Source organism: Carettochelys insculpta, chromosome 22 (assembly GCF_033958435.1).
Source record: "Carettochelys insculpta isolate YL-2023 chromosome 22, ASM3395843v1, whole genome shotgun sequence".
NCBI classification, from domain to species: Eukaryota; Metazoa; Chordata; order Testudines; family Carettochelyidae; genus Carettochelys; species Carettochelys insculpta.
In genome coordinates, this window is record NC_134158.1 from 22,629,228 (window position 1) to 22,643,437 (window position 14,210).

At 63.0% G+C, this 14,210-nt stretch overlaps 1 protein-coding gene across 1 annotated transcript; it reads left to right on the forward strand.

The window, feature by feature from the left end:
- Positions 1 to 295: 295 nt before the first annotated feature.
- LOC142025182 (cytochrome P450 2B11-like) lies at positions 296 to 13,727 on the forward strand. The gene is made up of 9 exons (XM_075017738.1): positions 296 to 475; positions 2,017 to 2,179; positions 2,889 to 3,038; positions 5,458 to 5,618; positions 6,409 to 6,585; positions 7,964 to 8,105; positions 10,405 to 10,592; positions 12,001 to 12,142; positions 13,090 to 13,727. The coding sequence occupies exons 1-7, from the start codon at positions 296 to 298 to the stop codon at positions 10,551 to 10,553; spliced, it is 1,122 nt and encodes a 373-aa protein (XP_074873839.1). The 3' UTR covers positions 10,554 to 10,592; positions 12,001 to 12,142; positions 13,090 to 13,727.
- The last annotated feature ends 483 nt before the right edge of the window (positions 13,728 to 14,210 follow it).

Consider the following 14,210-nt stretch of genomic DNA (forward strand, 5'->3'; position numbering starts at 1 on the left):
GCTGGCTTCCCACCAGTGCTGCTGGGTTTGAACTCAGTCCAGGCGCAGGAGGGGCATGGGACTTTTCTCTGGGTCCCACTTGGACAGGCTCTAGTACTGCCAGAATTCCCCCATCCCTGGGAAACTTCTACCACAGCTCCGGCTTACCCTGCTGGGACTCTGCCTCCCCACCCGGCCCTCTCGGTTCCCACTGCAGAGCAGAGTGCGCAGCAAACTCCACCCATAGGCAGGGGAGGTGTGTGCATTTCATTTCCTGCTTCTGCAGCCTTCTCAGGGAGTCGCCCTGCTCCCAAGCATGGATCTCTGGCTGGGCCTCACCTCCCCACTGCTCCTTCTCGCGGCCGTCTTGCTGCTCCTGCTGCTGCGGGGGCCCCGGGCCGCGCTGGGGAACCTGCCCCCAGGCCCGCACCCGCTGCCCCTCCTGGGTAATTTGCTGCAGCTGTGGGGGCCTTCGCTGTTGCAGTCTCTGCTGGCGGTGAGTTCCGTTCCTGGGCGATGCCCACAGGGGCTGGCGAGCTGCACCGTTGCTCGTGGCTTGGCCGGGGTTGCACCCGGAGGCAGAGGGAGAAGATCACAATGGCTGCGACTCAAGCCTGGGGGCTCTGCCTTGTGCCTGGGGGTGTCAGCGCAGCCCCCTGGAGGCTCTCACTAGCAGCCTCCCAACGCCGTCCCGCCACCTCCCTGCACTCAGGCGGGCGGAGAGACATGACCACACTTGGCCAGCAACCTAAAGGCTCCAGCGGTCTGCACGCATCCTGAGCAGGTGTCAGCAGCGCTGTGGTGATTTACACCCACTGAGCATCTGGCACCCCACGTGGCCTTCCTGGGGCTGCGACGGGACAGAGGCTGAGTTACTTGGCTGCAGCGCAGCCCTGACACCCGCTGCAGCAGACTCAATACTCTCAGGGCCATTTGGGTAAAAATGGAGGAGCCGGTACTCAATCAGCGCCCCTGCAGCCCCCCAGCCAGTCCCAGGGCTGGGGCTGCCGAGGTGCCGGTACTCAGTACCAGTAAGTACTGGCACACAAAGCACTGGCCGCAGAGCCTCCCTGCCTGGCTGGGGATTTTTTTGTAAGCTGGGGAGGGATTCGTCCTTGGGCCGGTGAGTGACCCCCGTGTGTTGCGGGTCACAGGGACAAGCACGAGGTGGGCGAGCACAGGTGCTAATCCCAGCTCCGCCCCTCATTGAGCTGCTCCAGGAAAGGTTCACCATTTGATGGAAAAGGGGGCGTTCGGGGCCGTGGCAGCGGAGAACCGAACCTCTGCTGCCCCAGGCAGCCGCACGGCGCCAACTTGCGGGAAAGGCAATTTTGAGGCGATCGAAAACAAGTGGGAAAAAAACTAACGCTCCGCCAGGCGTTTGTGTCCCCAGCCCCATGCGCAGCCCTGGCTATGTCGGTGTGCCGCTGTGCCTCAGTTTCCCTGTCTCTAGCAGGGTCATAATAACATTCACCCACCCACAGTTAATTAGCTACCCTTTGGCGCAGGCTGTGCATGCACCCAAGTGCCAAGCAGGGGGCTATTAGCTCAGATTTCTTACAGGTATTGGTGCATGGCCCCTGCAGGGGCGCAGGGCAGGAGGCTGTGGGGTGTGGGGGGCCCAGGGCAGTATTGGCGAGCAATTGAAGTGTGGGCTCGGGAGCAGGGACTCAGGGCAGGGGGCTGGGGGACGTGGGGGGCCCAGGGCAGGGGATGGGAGTGGGGGGGGTGCAGGAGTCAGAGCTAGGGGTGGTGAGGAGGTTCCTGCTCCAAAGGGTTGGACTGTGCAAAGGGGCAGGAACCAGGCTGGGGGCCTGGGGAGGAGACTGGGGCAGGAAGGGTGCCCTATAGGGAGGGCGGGGGGGCTGAAGCCCCCCAGTTCCCACCAGTGCTGCTGCACGCCCCCAGCCAGGCCCTTACTTCTGCCTGCGGCGTGGCCCAGCAGCCGGAGGGAGAGCTCCTGGAGCCGGCTGGGAGCATGCCGCACCCGCAGCGCCCCGCATGCAGCCGGACATAACGCCTGCTCCCTTGTGGTAGCTCCGAGACAAGTTCGGCTCAGTGTTCACCGTCTACATGGGGCCGCACCGGATGGTGGTGCTGTGGGGCTACGAGGCAGTGAAGGAAGCCCTGGTGGACCAAGCAGAGGAGTTTGGCGGCCGAGAGGGGCTAGCGCTTGCCAAGAGGACCGCCAAGGGCAATGGTGAGGAGCAGCCTGGTTCATGGCAGGACGGCAGCTCGGGCCAGGGCCAGCTTCCTCGGGCGTCGCTCCCACATCCCCTGGAGCCAAACGACCCCGGGCAAAACTCACCCTCTGAAAAATCCCAATTAACCCCGGCAGGGGGTCACCCTGCAAAGGAGCCTCGTCCAGGGCCTGGGGTCTCCTGGGGCTTTGCCAGGGCTGTGGATTTCCCCCAGAGATGCTGCCAGGGGCTGGGGACAGAGGGATGGGCGGGAGGGGGCATGCAGAGACAGGCAGAAACCTGCGAGTCCCCCAGAGGAGCCTGGGCCAGCCCAAGGAATGAGCCCGCTGCTGAAAAACCACAAGAGTTTTGTACAAGCCAAATAGCAGCTATTTCAAACCAACGACTGTGGGATCCTTGTCCTTTACCCCCTGTTTGCTGCATCTTGCAGCGGAGGGGGATGGCACCTTTTCAAACTTTATCCCCTGCACCCGTTAGGGGGAGAAATGCCTTTCCATCAAAGTGGAGAGGCTCAGCTAATCACAGGACTCCAGGAGCTGAGGCTTTACCAGGGAAACTCCCCAGGTGGCAAGAATGGGTAGGAGGTTGCTTGCAGAAGAACGTTTCTCTGCAGCAATTGGGATGGGAGCTCCTGCCTGGCACGGGGCGGTGAGTCAAGTGCCGTTTGCCAAGAGGCATGTGCCCAGGGAGTCCCCTTCCTGTGCCCAGGGCTTTTCTTCAGCAACGGGGAGACCTGGAGGCAGATGCGCCGCTTCGCCCTCAGCACGTTGCGGGACTTCGGCATGGGGAAGCGGAGCATCGAGGAGCGGATCCAGGAGGAGGTCCAGTACCTGCTGGAGGAGCTCGACAAGACCAGAGGTGTCCTGGCTGGGCATAGCCAAAGAGCTGGGCATGGTCCACACAGGGGGGTGAGATGGGTCCTCTGGTCCCTCTGTTGCACTGAACAGTCCTGCATGGGATCCTCTCAGGGCAAAAGGCAAAACGACGTATTTATTGGTAATGCACAGATAGCAATCGACACTCAGCATATGTGTGTGATCTCTTACACACACACACACACGCGCGCGCACACACACACACTCCTGTCTTGTTGCTGGTACCAATAGCTGCTCCCCCGAACTGCACTGGCCAGGTGAGTTAGATGGGGGAGGGGTGGAGCCGGGCTTCTGCCGATCCGGATCGGTGCTCCAGTGCTGACAGGACAAACCCGGGGTCCCTGTGCAAGATGCTTCCACTGATAGCGCCCTCTCTCCCATGCAGGTTGCACCGGTTGGCCGGCTCATGCATATGCATAATCTGGCCGAGCGATCTTATGAATATGCATTTAGCACCTTCTTCTGAGTGGTGCTTCCAAAGTCAGGCACTCGCTGGTGACTCCCCAGGCCTCCATGTGTCCAGTCTTCTTTCAACGGGCCCACTTCACAGGCTCCATTGTTCTTCTCACTGGTCTGGGATCTGCCTTCTCCCACCATTGCCAGTACCTGGAGGTGCTGGTCTCCCACCTTCCCATTCACATCTCATTCACTCCCCAGGGCAAGCCATGAAGCTGTCCAAAAATAAAGGGCGCAGAGAGAAAAGCTGTCAAGTCACACTTTAAAGTCTAACAAAATAATTTATTTATTAGGTGATGAGCTTTCCTGGGCCAGACGCACTTCTTCAGATCACAGCCAGACCAGAACAGACTCAACATATAAAGCACGCAGGTCTACATCCACATTCCCCTCCTGCCGCCCCTCTGCTCTTCTGATTTGCCCACCTTGCTAACAATTTTTGGACCTCTGTGCTTTATATATTGAGTCTGTTCTGGTTTGGCTGTGATCTGAAGAAGTGGGTCTGCCCCACGAAAGCTCATCACCTAACAAGTTAGTCTTTAAAGCGCTACATGACTGCTTTTTTGTTTTTTTAAACCAAAGATGTAACGACGGGGGTAAAAGCAAAACGCCACATTTATCGGAAATACACATATAACAATGAACACTTCACACATGCTGCGTGTGGGTTGCTGTACGTGTATTACCAATAAACGCGGCGTTTTGGCTTTTCTCCTGAAAAGATCCCGCACAGGGCTGTTCAGTACACCTCTCCCTCCAGCCACCCCAGCCCTTGCGGCGGGACCCCCGGGAATTCCCACCTCATTTTGCCAGTGTTTAATGGAGCTGAGGGACATTTCATAGTGTTATTAATGGAGTCCAGGAGCCCAGGAGCTCAAAAATTAACGGAGCTGAGGGAAATTTGCCGGTGTTATTAATGGAGCCCAGGGGAAAACTGCAATAGCCTTCCACAGTAGGGTGCAGGGCCTCATGGGAATTGTAGTTCAGGTGCTTCCTGCTTCTTTTTGCCTCAACAGCCTGGGCAATCTGGCCGGACTACATCTCCCACAATGCATCACCTTCTCTGGGCTGTGTCCAAGCTGTAGTGCATCATGGGGGATGTAGTCCAGCCAGGCCAAGAGATAAGAATGAGTGCATGAGGCGCCTGGACCACATATCCCAGGATGCACCGTGGCACCAGAATCTCTTATTATCTGGCACCTTTTGCAAGAGCTTGCACTGTATTTCCACCCAAAACTGGTCTGGGGACTTTGGGAGCAGCCCGAAGCGTACAGCAAGGTCCCACTCACGGGCCGTGCCCCCTGGTGCGTGAGCACTGAGCAAACGCAGAACCCAAAGCTGCTGCCTGTCCAGAGAGCGGCCACTCCACACCATGGGCCTCTCATTTGCTCGCAGGAGGCCAGCTGACGTCAGTGACTTATGTCCTCCCAGCTCCACACCAAACCTGGCGCCAGATGGGGATGGGGCTGCATGAGGGGACCTAGAGCCAGCTCTGGTCAGCCCAGCCCCAGCCCCAGCCTGGTGCCCGGGGAAAGCAGGAGACCAGGGCAGTGGGGGAGGGGCGCAGAGCGAGAGGGGACAAGGAGGAGAAGCTTGGGGCCTCTTGGGAGGTGCGGGAGGTGCGGAGGATTCAGGCGTGGAGGAGGCTCCGCCCTGATGGAGGAGACTGAGGGCCTGGTGCTGACACAAGCGGTGTGAGCTTCCCTACTGGAGCAGCCCTGGGGCTGCTCTCAGTTAGGCCCTTGCTGCCATACCTGTGGCAGAGGGGGGGTTCTCCAGCGTGCAGAGCCGCCCCAGTTGTGCCCCCAGCATTTCAGGCTGGCCTGGAGCCAGCCGTGTGCCCAGGCTCTCTGTGCTGGGTGTCGCGGGCTTCTGCCGCTGCTCCCACCCCTCTGGCTGGTGGAATCAAGCCCCATGGCTGAGCAGCTTTTGGCCTGTGCCCCCAGGGATTCCCTTGGACCCCACCTTCTTGCTGCGCCGCTCTGTCTCCAACGTCATCTGCTCCGTGGTCTTCGGGGCCCGGTTCAGCTACGAGGACGAGGAATTCCAGACGCTGCTCAGCCTGATCCAGGCCAACTTCCGGCGCGTGGACACCGTCTGCGTGCAGGTAGGGGCAGAGCCGCGGCAGCGCGGGTGAGCAGGGACCGGTCAGGCGCACCCTCATCCACCCACCTGTAACCTCATCCGGAGCCGAGACCGCCAGCCCCCAAGCACAGGTCGCTCCACCGGCCGAGCTCACCGAGCAGCTCCCTCGGCTGGTAGCGGTAGCAGCTCCTGGCTGCCCTGCGGACTGGCCAATAGAGGGGACGGGGAACAGCTGCAGCTCAGACCAGGGCCCGTCGGGCCAGACCCTGCTCAGATCCCAGGCGCATCAGGGCCCCGTCAGGCCAGGGGTGCAGCCCAGATGCCGGCCAGATCTAATCCCAAATCTAATCCCTTCCTCCAATGCGCTGGCCACCCCCTCGGCCGCGTCTCCCGCAGGTTTGGCATTCGCTCCCTCCGCTGCCTTAGTCCCTCATGGCTCCCCCAGCACCAGACCGGGAGTCGGGAACCGAACGCCCTGCCCCCACCCCGTCCTGCCCACGGGCCGGGAGCTGACGCCCAGCTCCACCAGCCCTGGCCTGAGCCATCCCAGCTCTCCACCCCTGCCCTGTAGAGCTGTTCATCTCCGGGGATGACACCCCCTGGAGCTGCTTAGGGGTCGCCGATTGATAAACCTCCCCCCCAGGTCTGGGGTTGTGTAGCTTCCCCCGACGCTGCCTAATGCACCCCATGGCCTAGGTGCCACTTAATGGCTTCCCCCTTCAGACCCTTAGCTCTCACACTGAGCCCCCTGCTCTGGGGTGCTGGGGGATCCCACTCCATGTGCGAGCACCCACCTTGTCTCCCCCTCACAGCTCTACAACCTCTTCCCCACCGTCATGAACCTCCTGCCTGGCCCTCATCACCGCCTTTTTGAGAACTACGAAGAGCAGAAGCGATACGTGGCTGGGGTCGTCCAGAAGCACAGAGAGACTCTGGACCCGGCTTCCCCACGGGACTACACAGATGCCTTCCTCATCCGGATGCAGCAGGTCAGGGCTGGTAGCAGCGGCGAGGGCAGGGCAGCCACCCCCAGTCTGCAAAGGCTGCAAGGCCAGAAGGTCCTCCTGACGTTCTGTGGAACCCAAATCTGGTTTGCTTAAACTGGATTAGCAATGCCCCCGTGTAGACACAACTGATGCTGGTTTAGTGTCTATCTCTTCCTCTCTAGGGCAGGATGGGAATTTAGCAACAAACACTGTTTATGGCTGCGACTTGCCCACTCGGCCACACCCAAACATTCCCCGGGAAAGGGCCCCTTCCAGGAATTTCTCAACACAGAGAACACTTCAGAGGTTGCAAATTATCCCCAGTCCCATTTTCCCAGCAGAAAATAACATTTGGCTTTGAAATGTGAACCATGTGCAAAATATTTACAGTTTTTTAAATGGTCGCAATCGAACCAAGATGCTCCCATGGCTGCCAGCTTTTCCGCTCAGGGAAACATTCCTAATTTGGACACGTGGGATGCAGAGAAAGTCCAAAACTGGTAACATTTTCACAAGCCAGGAAAACCACTCCCCACCGAGATGTGGACCAGCTGTGGTGACAACCCCAGGGAAAGCCTGGGTGAAACCAGCTTCAGAGCCACCACCTTTAAATGTGTTGTGCCATGGCCTCTCATCACACCCACATCTGGGAGGTCCAAGGAATGCCGAACATAGAATTGTCTCCATGTGGATGTACATGTGGGCCAAGTATCGGCCTGAGACCTCTGCAGAGAGGACTGTGAGCTGCTATGGATTGAGCTAAAGAAGAGAGCTGGTGGCCAGAATGCTGGTCTCCTGCAGGTCAGCACAGTGGGGCAGGACTCACAGCCTTGTCTTGCGTAGGAAGCAGAGGTGGGAAAAGTGCCTCAAAAGTTACTTGAGTGAAAGTGCAGCTGCTTTTGGGGGGGGGGGGGGATGTAATTAAGTCAAAGTCAGAGTGTCCTGGAAAACCACCTGAGCAAAAGTACATGTGCCTTGCATCTTCCTCGTACTCGAGTATCCAGACGTATCCGGGGGTGGCCACTTTTCCTCTTCTGGGTACTTGAGTACAATTAAAAGGTGGCACGTCTGTATTGTTGCTCAAGTCGTTTTCCAGCAGGACACTTGGGCTTTTCCTCAACAACATTTCTCCCAAAGTAGCTGCACTTTTACTCAAGTAACTTTTGGGGTACTTTTTCCACCCCGGTAGTAAGACATTCCGTGTAACGCCCTCCATAGGGCAGGTTCACCAGCAGCCCCGTACCAAACCCTTTCCACTCGCCCCTCGCCGGAGAGCGGGCCCGGCTCCCCTGGTACAGGCTGGCAAACAGCGGGCATGCCCCCTCAGAGCACCATCCCAGTGCCATTCTCACAGCCTCCCTTCTGCGGCCCTCATCTCCAGGAGGAAAACGATCCCAACACCAAATTCCACCAAGAGAACCTGCTCCTCTGCGCCCTGGACCTGTTTTTTGCCGGCACAGAAACGACCAGCACCACCCTGCGCTACGGGCTGCTGATGCTGCTGAAGTACCCGCAGGTGACAGGTCAGGATGAGCCCGACGCCCACCTGGGGATGCCAGCAGCGAACAGGGATGAGGGCTCAGCTGGGCAGGGCCGGGGTACGGCACCTGTGGCCCAGGGGCGGGGTCCAGCCCACGACTGTGGCAGAGGAGCCCACGCTCCAGCCACGCGGGGGGGCCCGAAGCTCACGGGCCTGATGGAGGCAAGTAGGCGCTGCACCTGGCGGGGGGCAGGAAGCCGCTCTGCCTGCAGGCCCCACCCCCTCGTCGTTCCCATTGGTCAGGGATTGCAATGGGGGCGGGGCCTGCAGGGAGCACAGCTCAATGAAGCCACCTGTGGCCCCCAGAGCTCCACAAGGAGCCCCGATCCCTGGCACCCTCCAGCCCAGCCCTCACACCCCACTCCCGGCCCCTCCCACCCAGCCCCCGCACCCCCTCCACCCACACCCTGCAGCTTCCTCCCGTCCCCCTCCCACCCAGCCCCCACACCCCCCTCCCACCCACACCCTTCTTCCTCCTCCTGTCCCCCTCCAGCCCACCCCTCACACACACCCTGGCCCCTCCCACCCACACCCTGCATCCTCCTCCTGTCCCCCTCCCACCCAGCCCCTGCACCCCCCTCCTGGCCCCTCCCACCCACACCCTGCATCCTCCTCCTGTCCCCCTCCCACCTAGCCCCCACACCCCCCTCCCACCCACACCCTTCTTCCTCCTCCTGTCCCCCTCCAGCCCAGCCCCCACACACACCCTGGCCCCTCCCACCCACACCCTGCATCCTCCTCCCATCCCCCTCCCACCCAGCCCCTGCACCCCCCTCCCGGCCCCTCCCACCCACACCCTGCATCCTCCTCCTGTCCCCCTCCCACCTAGCCCCCACACACCCCTCCCACCCACACGCTTCTTCCTCCTCCTGTCCCCCTCCAGCCCACCCCTCACACACACCCTGGCCCCTCCCACCCACACCCTGCATCCTCCTCCCATCCCCCTCCCACCCAGCCCCTGCACCCCCCTCCCGGCCCCTCCCACCCACACCCTGCATCCTCCTCCCATCCCCCTCCCACCCAGCCCCCGCATCCTCCTCCCATCCCCCTCCCACCCAGCCCCTGCACCCCCACTGAGAACCTCCCACCCAGCCCCCACACACCCCCGGCCCCTCCCACCCACACTCTGCATCCTCCTCCCAACAGCCCAGCCCCCACACCTCGGTCACTTCCCAACAGCCTCGGCTCTGACCCCGGCCCCTCCTGAGCTTGCAGGGAACGAGCCCCCCCCCTAGTCCAAGCAGCCAGCCTGGGGCTGGGGTTTGAAGACCCTACAAGGCCTGGTCCAGCCCGGAGAGACTCTGGGAACTGGAGCTGGGCTGGGCTGGGCTGGGCTGGGCTGGGCGATGGCCAGGGACTCAGCTCCAGTCTGTGTGTGCTGAGCTGCCACTGGGGGTGGCAGGACCAGGAGAAGCCAGGGCGGCCCCCCAGTCCCCCTCAGCCATGAGCAGTCCAGGCAGCAGCGTGATCTGGAGGAGCCTCAGGCCCCCACTGCCGGCCCCATGGCTGCAAGGGGCAAACCTGAAGCTGGTCCCTCTCCAGCCCCTGTGGGAAGGGCTCATGGGGGGATCTGCTACCGCTCCCAGCTGCAGCAAATGCAGGACCAGGGGAGGGGGTGTGGGGACTGGGCAAGAGGGGGCAGGTGGGGGTGGGGGGGCTGGGTGGGAAGTGGTTGCAGGGGCTGTGTTGGAGGGGAGAAGGAGGGGGTGTGGGGCGGGGCAAGAGGGGGCAGGAGGGGGTGTGGGGGCTGGGTGAGAGGGGGCGGGAGGGGGTGTGGGGGCTGGGTGAGAGGCAGCAGGAGGGGGTGGGGAGCTGGGTAAGAGGGGCGGGAGGGGGTGGGGGATGGGTGGGAGGGGGCGGGAGGGGGTGTGGGGCTGGGCGAGAGGGGGCGGGATGCTCCCAAAGCAGCTGTACTTTTACTCAAGTAACTTTGGGGTACTTTTCCCACCGGCGCCCGGGGCAGCAGGACTCCCAGCGCATTACGCACTGCGCCCCCAGAGCCGGCCCATCTAACGAGGCACAGGCAGGGAGCCGGTGGCTGGAGGCTTGTGCAGCAATCCCAGGCCTGGCTCCAGAACCCCGCAGGCACTGGAGCACCCCCCCTTCCCCCCCGGCAGGTCACTGGCCCCTTTCTCTGGCCTGTGTCTCACACGGGGCTGGATGGAGATGGGTCATCTCCCCACCGCCAGCCCAGCGCACACGGTGTGGCCAGACACAGGGGTGAGTTCAGCCTTCAGCCCCAGCCCGTCACTCACCGCTTGGCTTTGTGCCGGCCTGGCCAGAGCGCGTTCAGGAGGAGATCGACCAGGTGATCGGCCGGAACCGCCGCCCATGCATGGAGGACCGGCCCAAGATGCCCTACACGGACGCCGTGATCCACGAGATTCAGAGGTTCGTCGATGTCCTCCCTCTGGCGTCCCCCACTCGGTGACCCAGGACACGCAGGTTCAGAGGCTACGCCATCCCGAAGGTAACGCCTGCCCGGGGCCCTATAACGGCTGCACCCCTCTGGGGGCGCAGCGCAGGGTCCTCACGTCCAGGGGCTCCCTATGGGACGGCTGGGGGATTGTTTCGGGCTGGGTGGAAAAGGAACACTTTGCCGAACTTCGCAGAGAAGTGGAGGGCACAGAGAAAAGGCCAGTGGCTTTGGCAGGAAGTTTCATTCCACTCTCGCCGGGTTTTCCACCAGGGCTCAGCCACCCCTGGCACGCGGCCGAGCGGGGCACACGAGCCAACGTGCCTTGGCACGAGACGGGGGTTGAGCTCTGCCCCTCCTCCTGCACGTAGAGTCCCAGGCTGGGGCCCTCGAGAGCCCCTCTACAGCACAGGAGGGGCCAGAGCCAATGCCGCGAAGCCCCCGCCTCAGCGTGGGGCTGGGACCAGAGTGCCCACCTGCCACAGCCTGGCGCAGCCTCAGGAGCAGGATGCTGGAGCCCCATGGCTACCCGGGAGTGGGGGGGCAGAAGCCCTGGACTTCCTCTGTGGCGTGGGACCTCCCCAGACCCGGCTCCCCACAGGGCCTGGCGAAGGCTCCAGGCAGTGCTGCTGGGCTGGGGCTGTTCCGGCGGAGGTCGCCCAGTGGTTTCGGTGGTAGCCGGGATTAAACTGTCCCTGGAGCCAGGTGGTCTGTGTCGCCTGCCTTGGCGGGGGCCCTGAGCACTGACCTAGTGAGTCGCTCTGGCTGGCTGGGCCGACGCCTACTGCCCCCACGTGAACGGGGGATACACGCCAGCCAGTGGCATGAGCCTGCTCTGGCGCGGGGCGAGACCCCTGCTCCAACCCTCTCCTCACAGGCTCCGGCTGACAGGCGTTACCTCTCACTGCCTGCTGCGAGCAGCGTCCGGAGCGGCTTTAATGGTCACAGATTCCTGAAAAAAACCCGCTGAAGCTGCTTTCTGCAGCCAAGATGCAGGCGCGATGGGTCGGCCGGTCTGGCCCTTGAGTGGGCAGCTGTCCCGTGCAAGGCAGCGGCTGGGCTGGAGCAATCAGCACCGTGCACCAGCCTTGCACGGCAGAACTGGCGGCACAAGGCGCTAGTGGAGTCTCCTGGCAAAGCTGCCTCTCGCGGCTGGTCCCCGGAGAAGGACTGCGGCAAGCTGGGGGCCGACCTGCCAGGCGCAGGGCCAAGCCCTGCTATGACCTTGCCGAGGCCTGGTTTAAAGGGGGATGTTATTTACAGCCCAGCCAAGCCTGTGCAGCCCGTGAGCTGGCTGGGACAGAGCCCATCTCGCCGTAGGGCTGTGCCGCGCCCGGCGCAGTGGGGGCCGCTGGACCCAGACCCGCTGGGGCAGCCCCCAGTGCAACTCGAGGCAACGTCTGTGCGCTTCGGTCTGGGGCTGTTTCCTCGAAGCCAGCTCCAGCCTCTTCCCCCACTCCAGGGCACCACAGTCCTTCCCATCTTGCACTCCGTCCTGCATGACCCCACCCAGTTCGACAGCCCAGAGGCCTTCAACCCCGGGCACTTCCTGGACGAGGCGGGGGGCTTGAAGAGGAACCCGGCATTCATGCCTTTCTCTGCAGGTCAGGGCCACGCTCCTGGAGCTCGCCGGGGCAGTGGCGGGGCGGTGCCGGGGACAGGCGTGGAGTGCCATTCCTGGCGGTGCGGTGCCAGGAGCGAGGCCGTTTGCCAGAGCCGACGGGCGGAGATCCTGCCCTGGGCATACCTCTGGGTGCTCAGTACGTGCCTGCTGCAGCCTCCTGTGGGGCGTAGGGCTGGCACCGGCCCCTGGGCTGGGTGAGCCTCAGTGGGTGTGTGAGGGCGAGGGGGAGTTGGGAACTCCCAACCGGGCTGGTTCCCGCTGATTTTTTCCACCTGGGGTGGAATACATTTTGCTCTGCGCGCCCAGGCCTGCGCGGACGTACACCACCCATAGACCACAGGCCGCCAGCTGCAGGCACTCAGCTAATCAGCTGGGCAGCACCTGAATCTCTCCAGGGCGGCCGCCCAAGTGCTCAGCACACAGAGAACGCTGTCCACAGCCCCCTGCAGGTCCCAAACCAGGGAGAGGTTCCTTCAGCTTGGCCCCTGACAGTTTTTCTTCCAGCAAAACCCACTGCCGCAGGGCTCCCAGCACCATGGTTTCCTACTGGGACCCCTTGCACTGGCCTCGCAGAGCCTCCCAGAGGACTCACTCCCTGGACTCCTCGGCTTGTGTGTGCTGGCCCCAGGATTCCGGCGTGGCCAGGACAGGGTGTTCGACCCCTCTGTGCGCCTGCACTCCAGAGCTGCCCTGGCTGGGGCATCGCTACCAGCAGCCTCGGGGCTGCTCTAATCCGCCCCGGTGCTGGGCAGGGAATAGCCCCAGTGCAGTGTGGGTGGGGGCAGGACCCTAACGCCGGCCCCACGCCAGGCAGGGTGGCCCCAGCTGGGGTGACGCCGAGGGAGCCCTTCCCACGTGCCGGGACTGGGACCCAGGCATCAATCTTCTTCACAGCCCCGAGCGACTAACGCCCTGTGCTCCCTGCAGGGAAGCGGGCGTGTCCCGGCGAAGGCCTGGCCCGCATGGAGCTCTTCCTCTTCTTCACCGCCATCCTGCAGCGCTTCGCCCTCTGCGCCGCGGGCGGCCGCCAGGAGCTCGACATCACACCACAGTACCACGGCTTCGGCAAGCTGCCCCGCCAGTATCGCCTGAGCCTCGTGCCCCGCTGAGCGCGAGCAGCCGGGCCACTCCCCCCAGGGCCTGCACCTCGCACGGCACCGTGCACGCGTGCACAACGCTTCCTGGCTGAGGCATGAGCAGTGGGCACACGAGAAAACTGGGAGCGGGGCTGTGGGGGCTCACGCCTGAGCGCGTCCCTGCTGGAGGGGTGAGACTGAGTGCCTGTGTGTGTGTGCGCGCGCGCGCGTGTGTGTGTGCGTGCGTGGGTGGGTGTGTGCGGCGGTGTGGGTGTGCGTGTCCCTGCTGGAAGGGCTGAGCCCTGCTCAGTTTGTGCTGGTGCGTGGTTGTGTCCCAGTGGCCCCCTGCTGGCGGGAGAGAGCCTTGCACTGTGTGTGTGTGTCCCAGTGGCCCCCTTCCCGGGGCCGAGCCCCGCTCTGTGCGTGTCCCCCTGTCCGTGCAGGTGTCTGTTGTCATTTGCCCAAGAGAAATGCTGAAATCCAGCTGGTTTGGTGGGTCCGAGTGGCTCTTTCCCCTTCTCCCTGCAGGCCGGGGAGGAAGGCAGTGAGGGTGGGCAGAGGGCTGGGGAGAGAAGCAGAGACCCGGACACTCTGCAGCGTGAGGCAGGACTTAGCCAAGGGCCAGACCGGTCTCTGGGCACCGCCGTCGTCCTATCCCCCCATGGAGACGCCCTGGGGGGGGCAGGCCAGGGGCAGCCAGCACAGGAAGGGCAGTCAGGAGAGCTGGATTCTGCGCCAGTCGGGCCAGGTGCCTGCCTCGTGACGTGCCCCAGTTTCCCCTTCCATTAGCGTGGGAAGGTGGTGAGCAAGCAACGGGGCGGGGGGCGGGTTCCGATCTCTGCCAGGGAACGCCAGGCAGGGCAGCAGGGTGAACAGGCCTCACCCATCTGCCAGCCAGGAGCCATGGGCCCGGCTCGGTGGGGAGAAATCCCCTTGAGCAACTCTGCTGCTTGTCACAGGCCGGCCCCACGG